The sequence below is a fragment of the Orcinus orca genome, chromosome 6 (assembly GCF_937001465.1).
Source record: "Orcinus orca chromosome 6, mOrcOrc1.1, whole genome shotgun sequence".
Classification (NCBI taxonomy): Eukaryota; Metazoa; Chordata; class Mammalia; order Artiodactyla; family Delphinidae; genus Orcinus; species Orcinus orca.
The window spans coordinates 15,579,030-15,597,719 of NC_064564.1; the positions used below are offsets into that span (position 1 = coordinate 15,579,030).

At 47.1% G+C, this 18,690-nt stretch overlaps 1 protein-coding gene across 1 annotated transcript in view; it reads left to right on the top strand.

Moving 5' to 3' along the window:
* SCARA5 (scavenger receptor class A member 5) overlaps nucleotides 1-18,690 on the top strand; it is a 118,219-nt gene that overhangs the window by 23,519 nt on the left and 76,010 nt on the right. The window contains exon 3 of the mRNA XM_004270700.3: nucleotides 1,145-1,273. Coding sequence (XP_004270748.1) covers nucleotides 1,145-1,273 — 129 coding nt within the window. The remainder of the gene's footprint in view (nucleotides 1-1,144; nucleotides 1,274-18,690) is intronic.

Here is an 18,690-nt window from a genome sequence, read left to right on the forward strand (position 1 = left end):
ACCAGGGCTTGAACCCGTCTCCCCTGCATTGGCAGCTGGATTCTTAACCACTGTGCCACCAGAGAAGTCCCCCCTCCATAGATTCTTACCTGCCGTGCTGGGGGTCAGGGTGGGACGGCATCCCTTCCTCTCCATTGTCAGCTGACAGAGCAGGTGGACGTTGATAAGCTTGCTGACCTCTGCACCAGCCATCTGAAGGCTGCCTCGAAGGAGAAGTCCAGTGGAAAGAGGACGGAGAGTCAGGGCACCTGGGTCCTCACCCAGGGTTTGTCACTAACGTTTGCTGTCCTTCATCTGTAAACAGAAGGGGTTGTACTAGACAATCCGTAAGTTCCATTAGAACTCTGATATTTTGCTGTTCTATTTTGGCCAGAACCTGGTGAGCCTTGTGTAGTTTCACAGGATGAAGTTAGGTACTATGTTTTCCTGTAAATCTTAACACGAGGTTGTAAACTGGTGGTTGGATCCGGCACGTAAATGTGTTTTGTTTTGCTTACGCTCCCTAGTGGTTTTTTTGTTTTTTGTGTTTTTTTTCTCTAATTAGTTGTCAACACTTAAAAAAAGGGAGATTTCTCCAAATCACTTCTGACTTGTCTTGAAGCCAGAAGTGGTTTGGAGAAGTGATTTTTGGATCTGCCAACGCCCGGCCCTTCTTCCTGCATGGCAACCTCTTCCAGACTGGGCATGCACTGTTGGGTTCCCCAGGCCCACCTGGCCCACATCCCTTCCAGGCCACTGTTAGAAGCTGGAGTTTGCAACCTCTTTCTAAAATTCTCTCCATCTTCTCCTGATCACATGGGACAATAACACTTTATAAAGGACACATATTCCAGCCTATTTGAGCTTTCTCTGTGGCCTGGACTGGCTCTAGGAGGTGGGTTTGCGTGGCCTCGTGAGCTGTGGGCATGCCTGTCTGGCTAGTTCGTGAGCACAGAGGATGGGAGGAGAGATAGAAGCAGAAAAGCTTCTCACGATTCAGAAAAGCTTCCCACCATTCCAGCTGCATTACAGATGTGCAGAAGTTGTGTGAGAGGTTCCATGTGGACATCTGCATGCATCAGGGAGAGATGAGACCAAAAGAGAAAAAGGGCTTTGGAGATTTTCAAATGTCTTTTTTCCTCTTCTTCTTACCCTTATTGTGTAGGTCCGTGCCACAAAGGACGGGCGGGTGGCTGCTGCACCCAGCTGGGCTCCCTGTCAGCCCTGAAGCATGCAGTCCTTGGGCTCTACCTGCTGGTCTTCCTGATTCTCGTGGGCATCTTCATCTTAGCAGGTAAGAGCATCGTTTCCCATCCTGGCCTTTAAGGAGGTGAACAAGAAGTGAGAGCAGATGGGAAAACTGGGGAGCTGGAGCTCTTCCTCCCCACAGTCAGGAACTCAAACACTGCTTTTCTCACCATGGAAACCACAAAGGAGGAAGCTGGCTGGTCTTTCCAACCAGGCATGAGTCTGAGCATCATTGCCCGTGCTGGTTGGGGTGAGGAGCTGGCAGGGGCTATATGAGCATGGGAAATCTCTTGAGTAGAGACCTAGCTGCTCCAGGTGGCTTCTGCCTTGTCCTGCCTCATAGTGTGATGCTGTGCGTTACACTGGGCCTCCCTAGAGCTCTGCGCTATGGTTCATACTGAGCAGGCTGGGCCCCCTGTCCTGGGATGTGATGAAAATAGTTATGAGACACTTTGTTGCTGAGGCTAATCAGGGTCATGGTAAACCTGCTGCCCCTTTGTGATTACTGGGGGTGGGATGAGTTTGCCCCAGGTCAGCCGGGCTCTTCTCCCCAGTTTCTGTCTGTAGAACAGGCTAGTGACAGGCTGGACTTTGGACCATGTCCTCTAGCCCAGAAGCAGAGCTCATGGACCCAGGAAGGGATCAGATGGAAGATCCCATGCTTTGATCAGCCCAGCTCACACACAGGTCAGACCACCGTGATGGAGATGGTGGAGCAGATAGGGACAGAGACTGTGGTGGTCTCTCCTGACTCCCACCCAGAGGGAGAGAGGCTCAATTCCCACCTACCTTGATGGAGGTATATAAGGCTTGACAAAGTGAGGCCAAGGGATGCTAGGATTGGAGACACTGCTAAATAAGACCCAGGGGCTCCCCTCCTGGAGCTTCCAGTCTAGGGGAGGAGGTGGGAACACAGAGGTAGAGCCCTGTCTCAAGGCAGAATGAGACAGGGACTATGATGGGGCCTTTGATGTTGACACACAAGTGCTGTGGTGACCCAGAGGAGATGCACACAGAGCAAGTGTGGGTGTTGCATGGAGGGGCCGGGGTGGGTACGGGGAATGTAGTCAGAGAAAGGCTGCTGGCCAGACAGAGCTGACTTGGAGTGCAGAGGGTGGGGTCCTTGACTTAACTCTTAATTCCTGCCCTTAACTCTAGTAATATGGAGGCTAAGCCCTTGCGAATGACCCCTCACTAGAAATCCCTGGTCTTGTGTCACTTTCTGTCAAGTGAGACTAGTCACTTGGGCCCGGTGATGGGATATTCAATGCTGCCTTTGCCCTCAGATTCCCACACTCGGGGCAAAGGGCATCACTAGGGGTGGTGTCTGTCCCATCAACCATTGACCTGGGTTGGGGGGCAGCCAGCAGCAACAATGAGAGAAACTAATGATTCGTCCAAGGGATGATGTCCAGCCAGAGGATTCTTTGAACATGTTCTTGGGCTGCTCAGTGAGAGACTGGGATCTGGGTTTTGTGGGCTTGGCAGTCACGACCATAACAAATTTACAAAATTTTTGGAAAGTGTTTCAGCCCGGCAGGAAAGCTGGGCTATGGTATTACAACTACTCTGTTGAACAAGAATTTGTAGGTGACAGAAGAGGGTCTAAAGGAGAGAACCAGGCTGGTGGGGACCCTGGAGCAGGTCTCTGGAGGCCTGGAAGGCCTGGAAGGGCATCATCTCTTGGGTTTCAGGGGAATGAAAGTTCTCTTCCGGAGTCTGAAGGGCTGCCATGTGGAAAAGGACAGACATATTCTGTGTGGTCTCAGAGGGTAGAACTAAGTGAACGGGTGGATTTTGTAAAGAGACAAATTCCCATTCAAAATAGAGGAGACTTTCTAACAAGAAGTGGTACCCAGCACAAGGCAGAGAGGCTTTTCTCCGGGCTTGGAGGTCGAATGGGATTTATGATGATGTTCTGGAAGTTTCAGATAGGAGGGTGGAGCATGGTTTCCTAATGTAATGGAAACATTGCCTTGCTTCCTGTTATTCCATGTAGAAATCTGGGGAGGAGTTTGATCATCATAATTACCTTTGAACCTGAAGTTTATGAGTACCAGATTGCCTGTGTGGAATGAAAATTTGGGGTGGATTGGAACTGATCTGATGAAACAGAGCGTCAGACTTTATCTCTTTGCTCTGTGGCCTGGCCACTGTCACCCTCCCAGTTTCTTGTCCGGAAAATCATGTTGGCCTCTGGGAGAGGTTTGAGGAGGGTAGCCAGTGAAAAACTATCGTCACCAGCTACCCCTTCCCTAGGGAGAGGACTTAGGAATGTGGTGGATGAGTCCAGGGTTCTTCAAAGAGGCCCTGCCTGATGTTGGGTAGGACGTTTCTTCAGATTACCCTGATTGAAGACCTCCAGGGATGCTCCTTTTCAAAAACACCAAGATGGTGGGGAGATGCATGGTTCAGTGTAAACCAGAGCTAGCCTGGCCTTTTCTTAGGTGTCCTGCTGTGGCTGCTTCCTCATTTGGGGCAGAACTTGCTCTCCAGTACCCTACTGAGGTCACCTTTCATAGGAGGTACTATGGTCTGAATTGTGTCCCCTCCAAAATTTATATATGAAGCCCTAACCCACAGTGTGATGGTATTTGGAGGTGGGGCCCTAGGGGGCTAATTAGGTCATGAGGGTGGGGCCCTTATGATGGGGTTAGTGGCCACATAAGAAGAGGGGAGAGAGACACAGAGAGAGAGAGAGAGATCTCTGCCATGTGAGGACACAGGGAGAAGGGGCCATCTGAAGCCAGGAGGAGAGTCCTCACCAACAACCAAATCTGCCTGCACTTTGATCTTGGACTTCCCAGCCTCTACAACTGCGACAAATAAATTTCTGTTGTTTAAGCCACCTGGCCTATGGTATTTGGAGGTGGGGCACTAGGGAGCTAATTAGGTCATGAGGGTGGGGCCTTGTTATAGCAGCCCTAGCTAAGACAAGAGGAGTTCTGTATGAACTACTCTTAGACTTCAAAACCTCCTCGTCATCGACACAAAGCTCATACATCTGACAATTGGATGACAAAATTAACCACTGCAACCAAGTGCCATGTCTGAATACCTGATTGGTAACATTTGATTGAAGTACAGATGCCTGCTCTTACTTCAATATTACCAAATTATAGTCTCACTGCATAAAAATATTACTCATAAAATCTCTCATGGGATTTCTCTTGATTCCGTTCTCTATCCAAGTATTTGAAATAAAAGACAAATACTGTATCTGTGTTTATGCAGCATCTCAGCATCCCCTCTCAGGTTAATCCAGCCATTGTCCAAACTATGTACTCATTTGGGCTTTCTACCCGCCACCTAACTCTACATTCCTGACCAGCATCCTCTTGGGAGCTTTCCTCTGATATTCCCACACCATCACTGGGTTCTATGCCCACAGTCTTCCATCATCTCCCAAGAAGGTGGCATCGGTCCAATCTTCCCAAATTCCTCTAGGCCTTTCTATGTCTTCAACCCACTTTACCTGGACTGATGGTTTCCTATTATGTTTTTGTTCTGTTCCAGTGTTCATTTTGGGACAGTAAAGACTCTCAGGCTTAAGTTCATGAACAAGAGAATTGAGATTGGATGGTCATGTGGTCAGGAGGTCCTCCATCTAGCACTTTATGGAAGATGTCCTCTGTGATGGAGTTCAAGGGTTAGAGGAGGTTCAACCTTATCCATGACTATTGTGGGACATCACTGTGGTGACAAAGGGTGGTCATCAGGAACTACCTCTTCCTCCCCTTGCCTGTCATGGCTCCATTGAAGAATTTGAACTCCCACTGTGACATGAAACAGCAGAAAGGGGACGTGTCAACATCTGGGGATCTAATTTGGTGGAAAGCTGGAGCATTACAGCAATCCAGACTATAGAGTTGGACCAGGGAGAGCTCCTGGTGAACTAAGGGCTCCTATCATGCCTTAATTTAATCCTTTCTTAATAGCAGTCAGCCATTGCCATCAACATCCTCAATAAGTACTTAACTTCTGCATGAGTGCTTAGTGGGTTTAGGACAACAGAGCAAGCCCTGGTGTCTTAGTCTGTTCAGGGTGCTTTGACAAACTACCACAGACTGGGTGGCTTAAACAACAAGTATTTACTTCTCACAATTCTGGAGGCTGGGAAGTCTGAGATCAAGGCACTGGCAGACTCCATGTCTGGTGAGAGCCCACTTCTGGTTCATAGATGGCTGTCATTTTGCTGTGTCCTCACATGGAAGAAAGGGCTAAGGATTTCTCAGGGGTCTCTTTTATAAAGGCACTAATCCCATCCTCAGGACCCCACCCTCATGACTTAATTATCTCCCCAAGGCCCCACCTCCTACTACCATCCCTTTGGGGGTTAGGATTTCAACATATGAATTTGGGAGGAACAAAAACATTCAGTCTATAGCTACGGAATAAAAGATGTAATTCTTGCTCTGGGAGGATTTAAAATCCTAACACACGTACACATTAGGACAGTGTGATGTAGCTAAGGCTCTGTGCCAAATTCTGCAAAGGAGAGCCTGATTCTCAAGAGCTGGAGGGGTTGGGGCAGGCTCAGCCTGGGAGAGCTGAACACCAAGTGACCCAAATGTTGTTTAAATTGAGCACCCCCCTTTTTAGATCACGTTGTTTCAAGGAGGTCTGTCGCAATCTGGGAACAGCATGCTCAGAGCTCACATCCCTTGATACGGCAGATTACTGATACTATCGTGCATCTTGGAATTTAGAGCGTGATGCCCTCAGCCTTTTCTGGGACACTCTGTCAGAAACAGCACATGCGATTTCATCCTGTGCTTATTGTGAGGGTGCCCTTGAGGACATTGTTTGTTCTGTTAGATAACATCAACTAAGAGGACCAGTGGAGAAAGTATTTTCTGTCTTAGTCTCAGAAGGAGAAATACTGTTCCTGAGGAATTAGTTTGTTTTCACCTGAAGGAGACTGTGGATCTGAAAGTCATTAAAATCACTTTTGGGGCGGTAGTTAATGCAAACTGAGAGCGAATTGTCATCCCTTTGTAAGATGTGTGGATTTGTAGGCAATTAAAATGGAAACCTGGAGACATGTCTGGTCCACCCACAGCAAGTGTATTGACCTCCAGGAAAATGTTTTTCTGCTAGTCTCATTCTTACCTTCATTTAGTGTCTCTAACTTGTTCTTCCTTTATCTTGTTCTCATCTACTGTTATTTTAGAATATTTTATGTATCCTCATAAACTGCGTTAATCCTTTTTGGAACAAGGAAGGGTATTATGCCCAGTTTTGTCTTTTAAAATTAATTCTGCCTACTCTATTCAATTCTGCAAGTGCATGATTTTTTAAATATGTGAATGAATGAATGAACGAATGAGACAAGGTACCTTAGAGGGGGTCTTAGTTGTGGAAAAAAGATGATGATTTCAGTTTTAGCCAAATATCTAAATGACATGGTAATTATGGACTCAGCATCAGGTACCCTTGGCTAATAGAAGAAGTAGGTGTGTAATTAATTATATTAAGACACACACATCATGGTATCTACTGTATTGGCATTACAGCATTTAGGGAGAACATTAGGATAGAGAGGGTCATGTAGTACCTTATGCTGGTTAACACCACGGACTCTGAAGCCAGCCTGTTTGAGTTTGAATTCCCCATTCTCTGTTACCAGCTATGTGATGTTAACCAAGTGACATAAATTTTTCTGCCTGAGTTTCTTCATCTGAAAATGGGAGAAGTAATTGTACTTGCCTCTTTGGGTTCTTATGAGAGTTAAATAAGTTAATATATCTAAAGCGCTTAGAGAAGCGCCTGGCACACATTAAACATGATAAAAGTAGTAGCTATTATTGTTATTATCCTAGTAGTACTACGCCTACTGTCAGTATTATGACTTTTGCTTTTTCTTGGTTTTCTCTGCAGTCAGTTAAGCTTGATAACATAAACTGAGAGTCAGAAAAACTTGGGTCTATAGTCCCACTTCATCCATTAACACCCTGTAATCTTGGGAGAAATCACTTTGCTGTCTGAACCTTTGTACACTCATTTACAAAATGAGCAGGTTGGATGAGATCAGTGTTTCTCAAACTTTTTGACCATGACCTACATTAAGAAATACACTTTACATGACAACTATTTCACACATATATTCATAACTGAAATAATCTTAAATGTGTGATGAATGCTGATGATTTTCTATTCTGTTCACTTAACAAACAATGGTCACAACTCACACATTTTTTTCATGATCCACGAATGGGGTACAAACTAAAGTCTGAAACACAATGGGCTAAAATGATAGCTCTATTATTCTATGTGTCTTTCAAACATTCTAAGAGAGTAGCTATGTTCTCTTTGGCTTGTGGGTTTTGAGAGTAAATTTCTGGGTTCAAGTCTAGGCTGTGCCTCTGAATGTTTCTGTAATCTTGGGGCAAATCATTTAACCTCTCAAATCCTCAGTTTCCCCACCTATTGCATGCGATGACAATGGTACCTAGCCCCCTAGGGTTGTTGTGAGGATGAAATTAATCCATGCATGAAAACTCTTCGTGCCCGGCACATTCTGTCAGAATAGCAAAGGATTAGAAACCTCCTCATTTAGCCTGAGCACCCAGTGGTTTTGTGTATAAACAGAGGGAACTAGGCATGCTCGGTGCAGTGGGAGGGGATGTGCTCAGAGCCCACATGGTTCCAATAAATTGACAGGGGAAGCCTGGAGACTCTGAGGGACCCTGCACTTGCTGTGGCAGCACAGGGAACAGGATGCCAAGAAACAGGACAGTGTTTCCAGCACTGCGGGCGAGCCAGCTCTGCGGTGCTACTCGGGAGCTGAGCCTTGGAAGAGGCCTCAGGGGACGCCTTGAACAACCTCCCTCCCAGGGCAGGAACCTCCCTCCCGTCTCCCCAGACAGAAGAGGTATTGTGCACTTATGGAAGAACAAACACGAGTGACAGAGAACTCCTGCCTAATCACCCCTGACTGTCCCACACATGCTGTTTCTAGTTTCTCTGGCAGGAACAGCTCACAACAAGGCTGTCTCCTCATCCCAGGGAGTTGAAAATACCAGGCTCAGCAACAGTCGCTTGGGAGACCTGGTTTGGGAGCCTCTGTGAGATGCCCTGATCTTGCCACATTATATCGAAGTCATCATTTTATGTGCCTGCTCCCCTCCTAGTCCAAAAGAAAGCTCTTCACAATAAAGCACCGTGTCTTGTTCATCTCTGTATTCCCAGTGCCTAACGGGATGTCCTACACATAGTAGATGCTCATTTAATGTGTGGCCTAAACTGAACACCTCAACATAATGGACATCCTCCCAGCCCCTCCCAACGAGCTCCAGGTTTTAGCGGTAAACAGAATAGACACAGGACTGCTGGTGTGGCCTGGCCAGGACGGGGTTTGCTGGGCTGTGACCAACTTTGGCCTGTTTCGTTTTTTGGCCGCACCATGCAGCATGTGGGATCTTATTTCCCCAACCAGGGATCGAACCTGTGCCCCCTGCAGTGGAAGCTCGGAGTCCTAACCACTGGACCACCAGGGAATTCCCAGACGAACTTTGATCTGGACACTCCAGATCAAATTTAGGCTGACGTAGCCTAAATTTTCATGAGCCTTCCCACCAGTGACTCATAGTAACACGTGATACCACGTCGAAATGATGGAATACTAGGCAGCCATTAATAATCATGTCCACTGCCCACCCACCCCAAGCCCAGATTTCTCTCAAAAGAAACACTGCCTCGCGAGGGCTCCTCTGTCCCACATCAGTACAACCAGCTTTTGGTTGATTTTGTCGTTGCCTTCACCTAAATGCAGATCTTGTTACTGATCCCAATTCCATGTCATCACACAGGTTTCTGCCAAGTATTGCAGCCTGCTGGACGAGTCTGAATCCAGACTCGGACATCTGTCACTTAACTTTTCCTCTCAGTGTTGTGTCATCAGTCGTGTCTGAGCCAGCATCCCAACCCGATCCCCATCCCACAGCCGGCCGCCACGTGGACGGTTCCCAGGAGGACACGACCAAAGGCACGCCAGCTTAGGCACGTGCGCTACCGTCCTGTGAGGCGAGGTGGGGACACCTCACAGACCCCCACCAGCCTTCTTCCTTAAACCTAGACCAACCCTACCTAAGAAACCACCTTTCTCCTGCAACCCACCTTGGCTGTGTGGGCCTTGCCATCAGAGCTCCCCCAGAAGTACCCCCAGCCTCACCTTAGCTCCAGGGCAGAGGGAGGAAAAGGAAGAAGGAAGTTTGACATCCTGACTTCTCCACAAAATATTCCACTGCCCTGCATGGGAGACATTTCATATCTCTTTGACTTTGATGGAGGCTTCCAACCACCCCTGAAATGAGAAAAGTGGGCACGGGGGAAGGTCACCTGCAAACTTGACAATATGCTCTCTGGGTCTTCAATCAAACTGTTACAATAATTAGATAGGACAGGGCAGAGGACCTACTCAGCTACATCCCCTAGAATCCTTCCTCTTGATGAAGTGCCAAATCCAGCCACTGCCTGTTTTTGTCAATAAAGTTTTATTGGCACACAGCCGTGCCTGTTCATTTGTGTATTGTCTACGGCTGCTTTCTTACTACAAGGGCAGCGCTGAGTTGTTATAACAGAGACCAGATGGCCTGCAGAGCCTAAAATAGTTACTCCCTGGCCCTTTACAGAAGAAGTTTGCCGACCTCCCCCTCCAGGCTTGTACTGACCACTAATTAACCCTTTAATCTTTCTCCTCTGTGTTGTGTTTCACAGTTTTCAAAGAATTTTCACATACATGATGTCATCTAATCCTTCTAACAATCGAAGGACTCCAGAAAAGAGTTCACAGTATCTGGATGAGGAAACAGGCTCGGGGGAGTTGCCTGTGCCCACCTGTGGTCCCGCAGTGGGGCAGTGGGAACCTGGACAGGACCATGGGAATGTGTGAATTTGGGACTTCTCTTACCCCGGACTCCAGTTGGACGTACTACCTACCCCTCATAGTCCAAGGGCATGGGAGCTAAAGTCGGACTGCCAGGGTACAGATCTTGGCTTTGCCACATACTGTGTGACCTTGGGCAAGTTATTCAAGCTTCCTGAGTCTTAGTGTTCCCATCTATAAAGTGGAAGTGATAACACTCTCCACTTCAAAGTGTCGCGGTGAGAATTACATTAATCCATCCGTGTAAACTGCGTACAGTAGTCCATGGCATGTAGTTAAGTATCATTAGTGTTGTTAGGTGATTGTAATCGAGAATAACTCCCGTCAACTGGGGAATTCCCTGGCGGTCCAGTGGTTAGGACTCCGTGCTCTCACTGCTGAGGGCCTGGGTTCGATCCCTGGTCAGGGAACTAAGATCCCACAAGCCGTGCAGCACGGCCAAACAAAACGAAGCAAAACAAACAAACAAAAAATAACTCCCATCAGCCGTACCACAATCCAGCCCTCATTCGTCCATATCTGTACAGAAAATAGCAAGAGAGCCTTGTCAATTGCTTTGATTTCTCTCGCAGAAGCCAGGATTGGAATAAATTTTAGAGGCCCTGTGAACACAGCACCCAGGTCTTCCTAAGAAAAGAGCTTTCTTATTTAAGCGAAAAGAAGATGGAATGGGCTTGAGTTAGGCTCTTGCTTCCTTCTGCAGCTTTCAACTCCCTCTTCATGGCGCAGCCTTTGCACCTGTGAAACCTGCCTTTCCTTCTGCTTTCTGGTTCTATCTTCTGCTCTATGTGCCCTTAGCTGTCGGGGCACATAGAGATCTCATCACTAACTGATGGCTCTGAGTGTGGCCTGGGATTGAAGCTGAACCACCAACAAGCTCTCATTCTTTGCTCTTTTGGAGAGAAGGAGTTATAAACTTGGAATTTCTGCAACGATCCTAGGCATTTTGCCTCATCTGCCCCCGCCCAGGGGCTTGGAGCCCTCTCGCATCAAATCCAAAACAACAAACGCTTGTTGAGTGCCAACAACGTGCCTGGCAGTGTGTTAGACACAGCGAGATACAAAGAGGAATGAAGAGAGGCCCCTGCCATAAAGATCATAGCAACGGGAAGAGCAGATATGCAAAGATAAACTATAAACACAGTATAGAGCAAAGAAACAGAAGTTTTGGAACGAGGCAAACCTGAGTTCAGATGTCAGCTTGATCATTTATGAACTGTGATCTGGGGAAATTATTTAACCCTCCTTAAAAAAACCATTAAATTGGGGATAATAATGATCACTTATCAGTATTATGAGGATTCAGTGAAATAACACATAAAATGTCTTGCACAATGCCTGGTTTATACCAGGGGGTCCACGCCATCCATCCTTAAGGAGTCCCTCAGAGTTGGGAAACCGAGTGTTTTGGCTTCAGCTGCCCTTCCACCTGAGCAGCCCAGCATGGACTGATGGCTGCAGGCATCCCTGGGCTCCTGTCCTTTTCTGTGCTCCTTTGTGGGAGCCACACGTTCCCCAAGATCCTTTCCAGAGCAAACCAAGGGATGCGGGGAACTGGGGCAGGGGGTGGGGTGTGCCCCCTTGGCGTATTCCCGGTTCATCCTGCTGGGGTGGTCTCATTCCACAGTCTCCCCTCCTCGAGAAATCCCACAAGACAGGCAGGCCCAGGCTCTGCAGCTCAGGGCACATGGGTGGCCTCTCCCAATGGTCCCTTGCCGCACTCTTCTCTGATGAGAGCATCGCTCTGGGCTCAGCTGTCATCTAGGGGGGCTACCCAGAGGCAGCCCTCCTTTTCACAAGATCCCCATCTCTATGTGGGGTCTTTGGAACCTCCACCCCAACTTAGTACCTGCGTGAACATGAGGGAGGGCAGTGAAGTTGTCTGAAGTGACTTCTAGGAGACGATGGTGCCAGTTCCGAGGGTGGAGAAGCTGGGGAATCATCCGGAGCCCTAGCTGTGCTGAGTCACTCTGGGAGGGAGTCCTTCTGCAAAGCTCTTTGTTTCTCCTTCTTGCTGTTGTCAACAACGACCGGGTCTGGCCAGTTGTCCTCTGTGTAACATTTCAGCGTATTATCTGCCAAGGTTTTGGGAAAAAACCCGCATCTTTCTGGGAGGAGTTGAGGAAAGGTGTCTCTGATTTACAAATTAACACCTGTCCCCTGACCATTAGTGGCCCTCCAGCCTGAATAAACAAGCAGATTTCCTTGAGGAAGTCATCGTGTCCTTTCAGGATCTATAAAAGCAGTTAGTACCTTTTGGCTCAGAAATCCTGCGTTTGACTCAATGCAATGATTACAAAGGAAGACAAAACCTCAAAACTCCTAGCAATGTTATTCAGCATCACTCAAAACTGGAAAGAAACCTAAATACCAACCCTAAGGGATTGTTTAGCTAAACTTTGGTAAGTCAACACAAAGGAATATTACACAGCCATTCCAAATGATGACTATGAAGCAACATGGGGAAACGTTTATGAAATCATATCAAGGGAGAAAAGACTGCCCAATTGCATGTGTAGGCTCCAGGGCATTTGTGCAAGCAGATGTGCATATAAAAGGAGAAAGGCTGGAAGGGAACTTGGAGGAATGAAAACAACTGTGGTAGAGTGAGGCTTATTGGCACACATTCCTCTTTCTCAGTTTCCTCTAATGTTGTTGGTGATTTAATAAAACCACCCTTTAAAAAAGGCATGGGAGGGTTTCCCTGGTGGCGCAGTGGTTGAGGGTCTGCCTGCCAATGCAGGGGACACGGGTTCGTGCCCCGGTCCGGGAAGATCCCACATGCCGCGGAGCGGCTGGGCCCGTGAACCATGGCTGCTGAGCCTGCGCGTCCGGAGCCTGTGCTCCGCAGCGGGACAGGCCACAGCAGTGGGAGGCCTGCGTAATGGAAAAAAAAAAAAAGCCATGGGAATCTCTCTATAACCCCAGGAACACAACACACAGCAACCAGCCTAGTTCTGACTGGCCTGGATTCACCAACACACCCTCAGTTCTCTCCAAACGTATGTGGGTGCTGCCCCTGCCTGGTTTTACATGGCGGCCAGTAGAGGCTTCCTGGAGGCCGGGACCAGGGGACACAGATGGAGAGCTGGACAAATGCCCCGAGGGCACAGAGCAAGGGAGAGGCCTAAGGACAAATAAAACCAGGGCTGGGAAGGGGTAGTCCTGACCTCAACTTTGTAAATGAGACTGAGGCCCAGGGAGGGGGTGTCTGGCTCAGGGTTTCCCATGCCTCTGTGTCCCAGTACAGACTTGCATCCCAGGCTCCAGATCCCCCCAAGCTCCTGGTCCCCCAGGAAGCCCTGTCTTCCTGTGCACCCTCCTCAGGGGTGCCAGCTGTCGTCTAGAACCAGGCACATGCTTTCTGGTGCCTCCCTTTGTTCTCAAAGCTCTCTGCTTGGCTAATTTTTGTTTGTTTGTTTGTTTATACCTTCTACTTCCTTTGGGAATAAAATCAAATGCTCCAAGTTTCCATTTAAACTGTTTTTCTTTTTTCTTGCTTTTAGCTTTCCCCGCCGCCCAGCTTTATCGAGGTGTAATTGACAAAAATTATATAGATTTAAGGTGTATAATGTGATGTTTTGATATATGTTATGAAAAGATCATCACAATGAAGCCATTAATGTATCCATCACCTCACATGGTTAAGATTTTTTGTGTGGTGAGAACACTTAAGACCTACTCTCTTAGCACATCTCCAGTGTACAGTACAGTACTGTTTTTTAAATTTATTTCAATTTTATTGGAGTATAGTTGATTTACGATATTGTGTTTCAGGTGTACAGCAAAGTGATTCAGTTATACATATATTCATTCCTTTTTGGATTCTTTTCTCATATAGGTTATCACAGAATATTGAGTAGAGTTCTCTGTGCTATACAGTAGGTCCTTGTTGGTTATCTATCTTATATATAGTAGTGTGTGTATGTTCATCCCAAACTCCTAATTTATCCCTCCCCACCATGTTTCCCCTTTGGTAACCATAAGTTTGTATTCGAAATCTGTGAGTCTGTTTCTGTTTTGTAAATAAGTTCATTTGTATCATTTTTTAAAAAATTAGATTCCACATATGAGTGATATCATATGATATTTGTCTTTCTCTGTCTGACTTACTTCACTTAGTATGATAATCTCTAGGTCCATCCATGTTGCTGCAAATCGCATTATTTTATTCCTTTTTATGGCTGAGTAGTATTCCATTGTGTATATATATATATATATATATATATATATATATATACCACATCTTCTTTATACATTCCTCTTTTGATGGACATTTAGGTTGCTTCCATGTCTTGGCTATTGTAACAGTATTGTTAACTATAGTCACCATGCTGGACCTTAGATGGTGCATAACTGCAACTTTGTACCCTTTGACCACCATCTCCCCACGTCCCCTACCCGCTAGCCCCTGGCAACCATTCTTTAACTCTCTGCTGTTATGAGTTTAATTTTTTTAGATTCCACCTATAAGTGAGATCATACAGTACTCTGACTTATTTCACTTAATGTAACATCCTCCAGGTTCATCCATGTTGTTGAAAATGGCAGGATTTCCTTCTTTTCTAATGGCTGAGTAATATTCCATTGTATGTATATATCACATTTTCTTTATCCATTCATCCATCCACAGACACTCAGGTTGTTTCCACATCTTGGCTATTGTGAATAACGCTGCAATAAACAGATATCTCTTCGAGATCCTGATTTCATTTCCTTTGAATATATGCCCAGAAGTGGGATTGCTGGATCACAAGGTAGCTCTATTTTTAATTTTTTTAGGCGTCTCCTTACTTGTTTTCCATAGCAGCAGTACCACTTTACGTTCCCACCAGCAGTGCATGAGGTCATCTGTTTATCTGTGACTTCTCCCCCGTGTGCACGCCCAACTCCTTCCACGCTAGGAGCAGGCCTCAGCGCCGTGACCTGTGTCCCCTAACATGTGTCCACTTTCACAGCCTCCAGCACCTCCTGCACATTCTGGGGACCCTGAGCCCCTAAGTCCCTCCTTACAGGCAATTGCCTTCTAAAGAGCTCCGCATGGAGGGCACCCAGGCACCTCAGAGTCAACAGTCCCAAACCCAAACTCACCATTTCTCCTTATCCCAGCCTCCCTTATTCCTCACCTTGCTTGGCAACATAACCATCTAAGATGTGAAGCCCATTTTATGGGTGTACCATTCTTTCTTTAACCAAATCCCCATTGTTGGACACTAATGTCTCCAACTCTGCATGAGGGACAGGACGCAACAGTTGATTAATGGTGACATTGTTCTGTGGCTGGCAGAGTTCAGGAGGGCATGGGATTGCCCTTTTCAGCCCAGGCTCCAATGGGCCACCTGGTCCTCCCCCAGGTGGAGAGAGGAAAGGGCGTCTGCAGCATGTCATCTGTGCCCATTTGCTTTGGACTTTGGGGCCATCTAAGCATCCCTTTCCTGACATTTCAAGGAGCCTCCCTGTTGCTTGGTTGCTTGGATGACCTGGCCCAATAGGCCCCTCCTCCTCCGCCATCCCACCCCACCCCATCACAGCCTTTGGTCCTGGATGTCAGCCTTCAGGCCATCTGGCTTCCCTCTGGGCTAGACTACAGAAAGAGGGACTGGGATTGTATTAGTCAGCTCAAGTTGCCATAACAAAACACTACACACTGAATGGCTTAAACAACAGAAATTTATTTCCTCACAGATAGGAGGCTGAAAGTCCAAGATCAAGGTGGCGGCAGGTTTGCTTTCTCTGAGGCCTCGCTCTTCGGCCGCCTTCTCACTGTGTCCTCACATGGTCCTCCCTCTATGTGCACATCCCTGGTGTGTCTCTCTCTTTTTATAAGGCCACAGTCCTATTAAATTAGGGCCCCCACTTTATGACCTCATTTAACCTTCATTACTTCCTTAAGTGTCCTATCTCCAAATACAGTCACAGTTGGGGTGGTGTGGTGGTGGTTAGGGCTTCAACGTATGAATTTGGAGGGGACACAATTCAGTCCAAAACAAGAATGAAGAAAAACATCCCTCACTGGATCTGCTTCAGGGTCAGATAGCTATGTGTATCAGACCTTCTCCTGCAAAAATGACCTACTCTAAGCAATTTCCCCATGGACTATTGTGCTAAAAAGGAACTCCTGTCACCTTTCTTTCTCTTTGTGGCCTTTTACAAAGGACCCCTTTTCTTTCTTAGCCCAACCTTGGCCTTTGCTTGGTCCCAAAAGGAGTTTGGTATGTGTCATAATGAGGAAGAGGGTGAAGGGAGAAGGGAAAAAATCCATTCTGTCTCACTGTTTTTTGCTATAATAAATAATGCTTGCACATAAGCCATTGTCCATATAGCAAGTAAATCGTAACGGTCCAATGATTTCCTTTGGATAGATTCCTGATGGTGGTATTGCTGGGTCACAGTGGATATATGTCTTTAAGGTTTTAGGGAAAGATTGCACCAATTTACATGGAAGGACAAGATTTTTAATTATTCTGTCTTAACTATGTGTAAATGGTTTGTCACCGTTGGGTCTACAAGGAAGGTCTTGTTACTTGTGAGAAATAGAGGAAGTAGCTTAATTGCCCTTTGGGTAACCAGCTGAGGACTCAGGACCCAAGGGAAGCAGCACTTTGCTGGGTCTGCAGCCCATGCCCTTAGGTGATCGCAGTGAAGGCAGAAAGAGTCCACTGTCCTCCACCTTTCCAAGGACTTGGTCCATACAAACTGGGATCTCTACCCCGACCCTCATATTCCAACTTTGAGCTGATCAGAAAATGACTCCCCAGGTCTATCTGTTTCCTCGGGCTGTCCTAACAAAGTGCCACAAACTGGGTGGCTTAGAACAACAGAAATTTATTTTCTCACCGTTCTGGAGGTTAGAAGTCCAAAATCAAGGTGCAGGTAGGGCTGCACTCCCTCTGGAGGCTCTAGGGGAGAATCTTCCCTTGTCTTTTCTAGTTTCTGGTGGTTATCAGCAATCCTTGGTATTTATTGGCATCTTATAATATGTGCCTCATCTTTAAGTGGCCTTCTCCCTGTGTGCCTGTGTCTCTGTGTCCAAACTGCCTCTTCTTGTAAGGACATCAGTCATATTGGATTTAGAGCCCACTGTAATCCAGTATGACCTTAACTTAACTTGATTATATCTGCGAAGACCCACTTTCCAAATAAGGCCAACTCACAGGTTCTGGGTAGACGTGATGCTATTTGATCCAGTATACCAGGGAATGGAAGTACCTTTGAAGTCATTGCTGGTGAAAAGCATTGAAAGAAAGAAAACATTTTGGGCTTCCTCTTCTGCTGAATCTCGAGGGAAACTCCCTATTTCATATTCTTTCATGATATGGTCAGTCAGGTGCGGCCACAAGAGGAAAGGACAGAGAGGCTGAGGAAAACATAATGTATTGTACTCACAGGTCCCAGAGACGGGAGGCACACATGCCACACAGAGCCACATGGGGAAGCATCAGGGCGCTCAGGAGGCAGAAGACAGGGGTGAGGGGAGTACTTTGGTCATGACCTGTATTGGGGATCAAAGAAAGGAAAGAAAGGGCAGGGTAAAAAGTTTAAGATTGGCTACTTTGAATAATTCCAGTGGGCTGTGGGCTATCGGGGTGGCCTCTAGTTGCCTGGTACCTGGCCCTGGGATGATTAGGACGGAGGAAAATTGATTCCTGGGGTGCACAGGCCAGATAGAGGAGGTGTGGCTCTGGGTTGGTTAGTTTGCAAATCATAGGCATGCAACAGGCTGGGCTCTTGCTATCATCTCTAAGAATTGGCTAGCCCAGGGAGGGGCTGTCCCTTCCCAGCCAGGAAGAGATGTCAAAACATTGTAATATACAGAAAATTAAACACATATACAATACACACCCTCCTGTGGGAAAGAGGAAGGACCTGGGTTCCTTGGTCCCAGCTCAAGTACACCAGTGCAGCGTTCTCGGGGGGCTGGCGGGGTGCACTCACATTCTAGAGTGGGCTCTGTCTTCCGCCTCACCGGGACACCGTGGGCAAGTCAGCAGCTGCCCCAGGAGGACAGGTCTCCACACTGGTGGTCCGGCCTCAGCACTGTCACTAGCTGTGTGGCCTGGAAGCCTGGAGACCTGATCATCTGGCACACGGATGGTTCCCTAGAAAACCCATTTCTACTCTAAGGCTCTTTAGAGGTTATATCAGGGGCTCCAGGTTGATAATTTCTGGACTAGACCTTCGACGTCCCATCAGCTCGGAAAAGGTCCCCTGGTGTCCCCCTTCTGCCTCCATTTAGCCCATCTTTCATCTCACTCTTGTATTAAGGCTGGTGGTTTCTATGACTCCCCACTAAACTGTGCCTTCTGTGAGGGCAGGGGCCACATGCGAATACCTTTGTATCATCCACATTGGCCTAGATTTTGTAATTATACGGACTTGGGCTCCGGTCCCAAGCTGCTCTTTTTCACTCTGTGACTTTCGGCAAATTACTTAACCTCTTTGAGCTGCAGTTTTCTTCTCAGTAAGTGGCACTTCTGGTGCCATCCTCCGAGCGACGTGGTGATCCTTGAACGAGACAGTGTGTTTAAGTGCCCACAATTCCTCTTGGGAAGGAGTCCCAGTACACCATATATTAC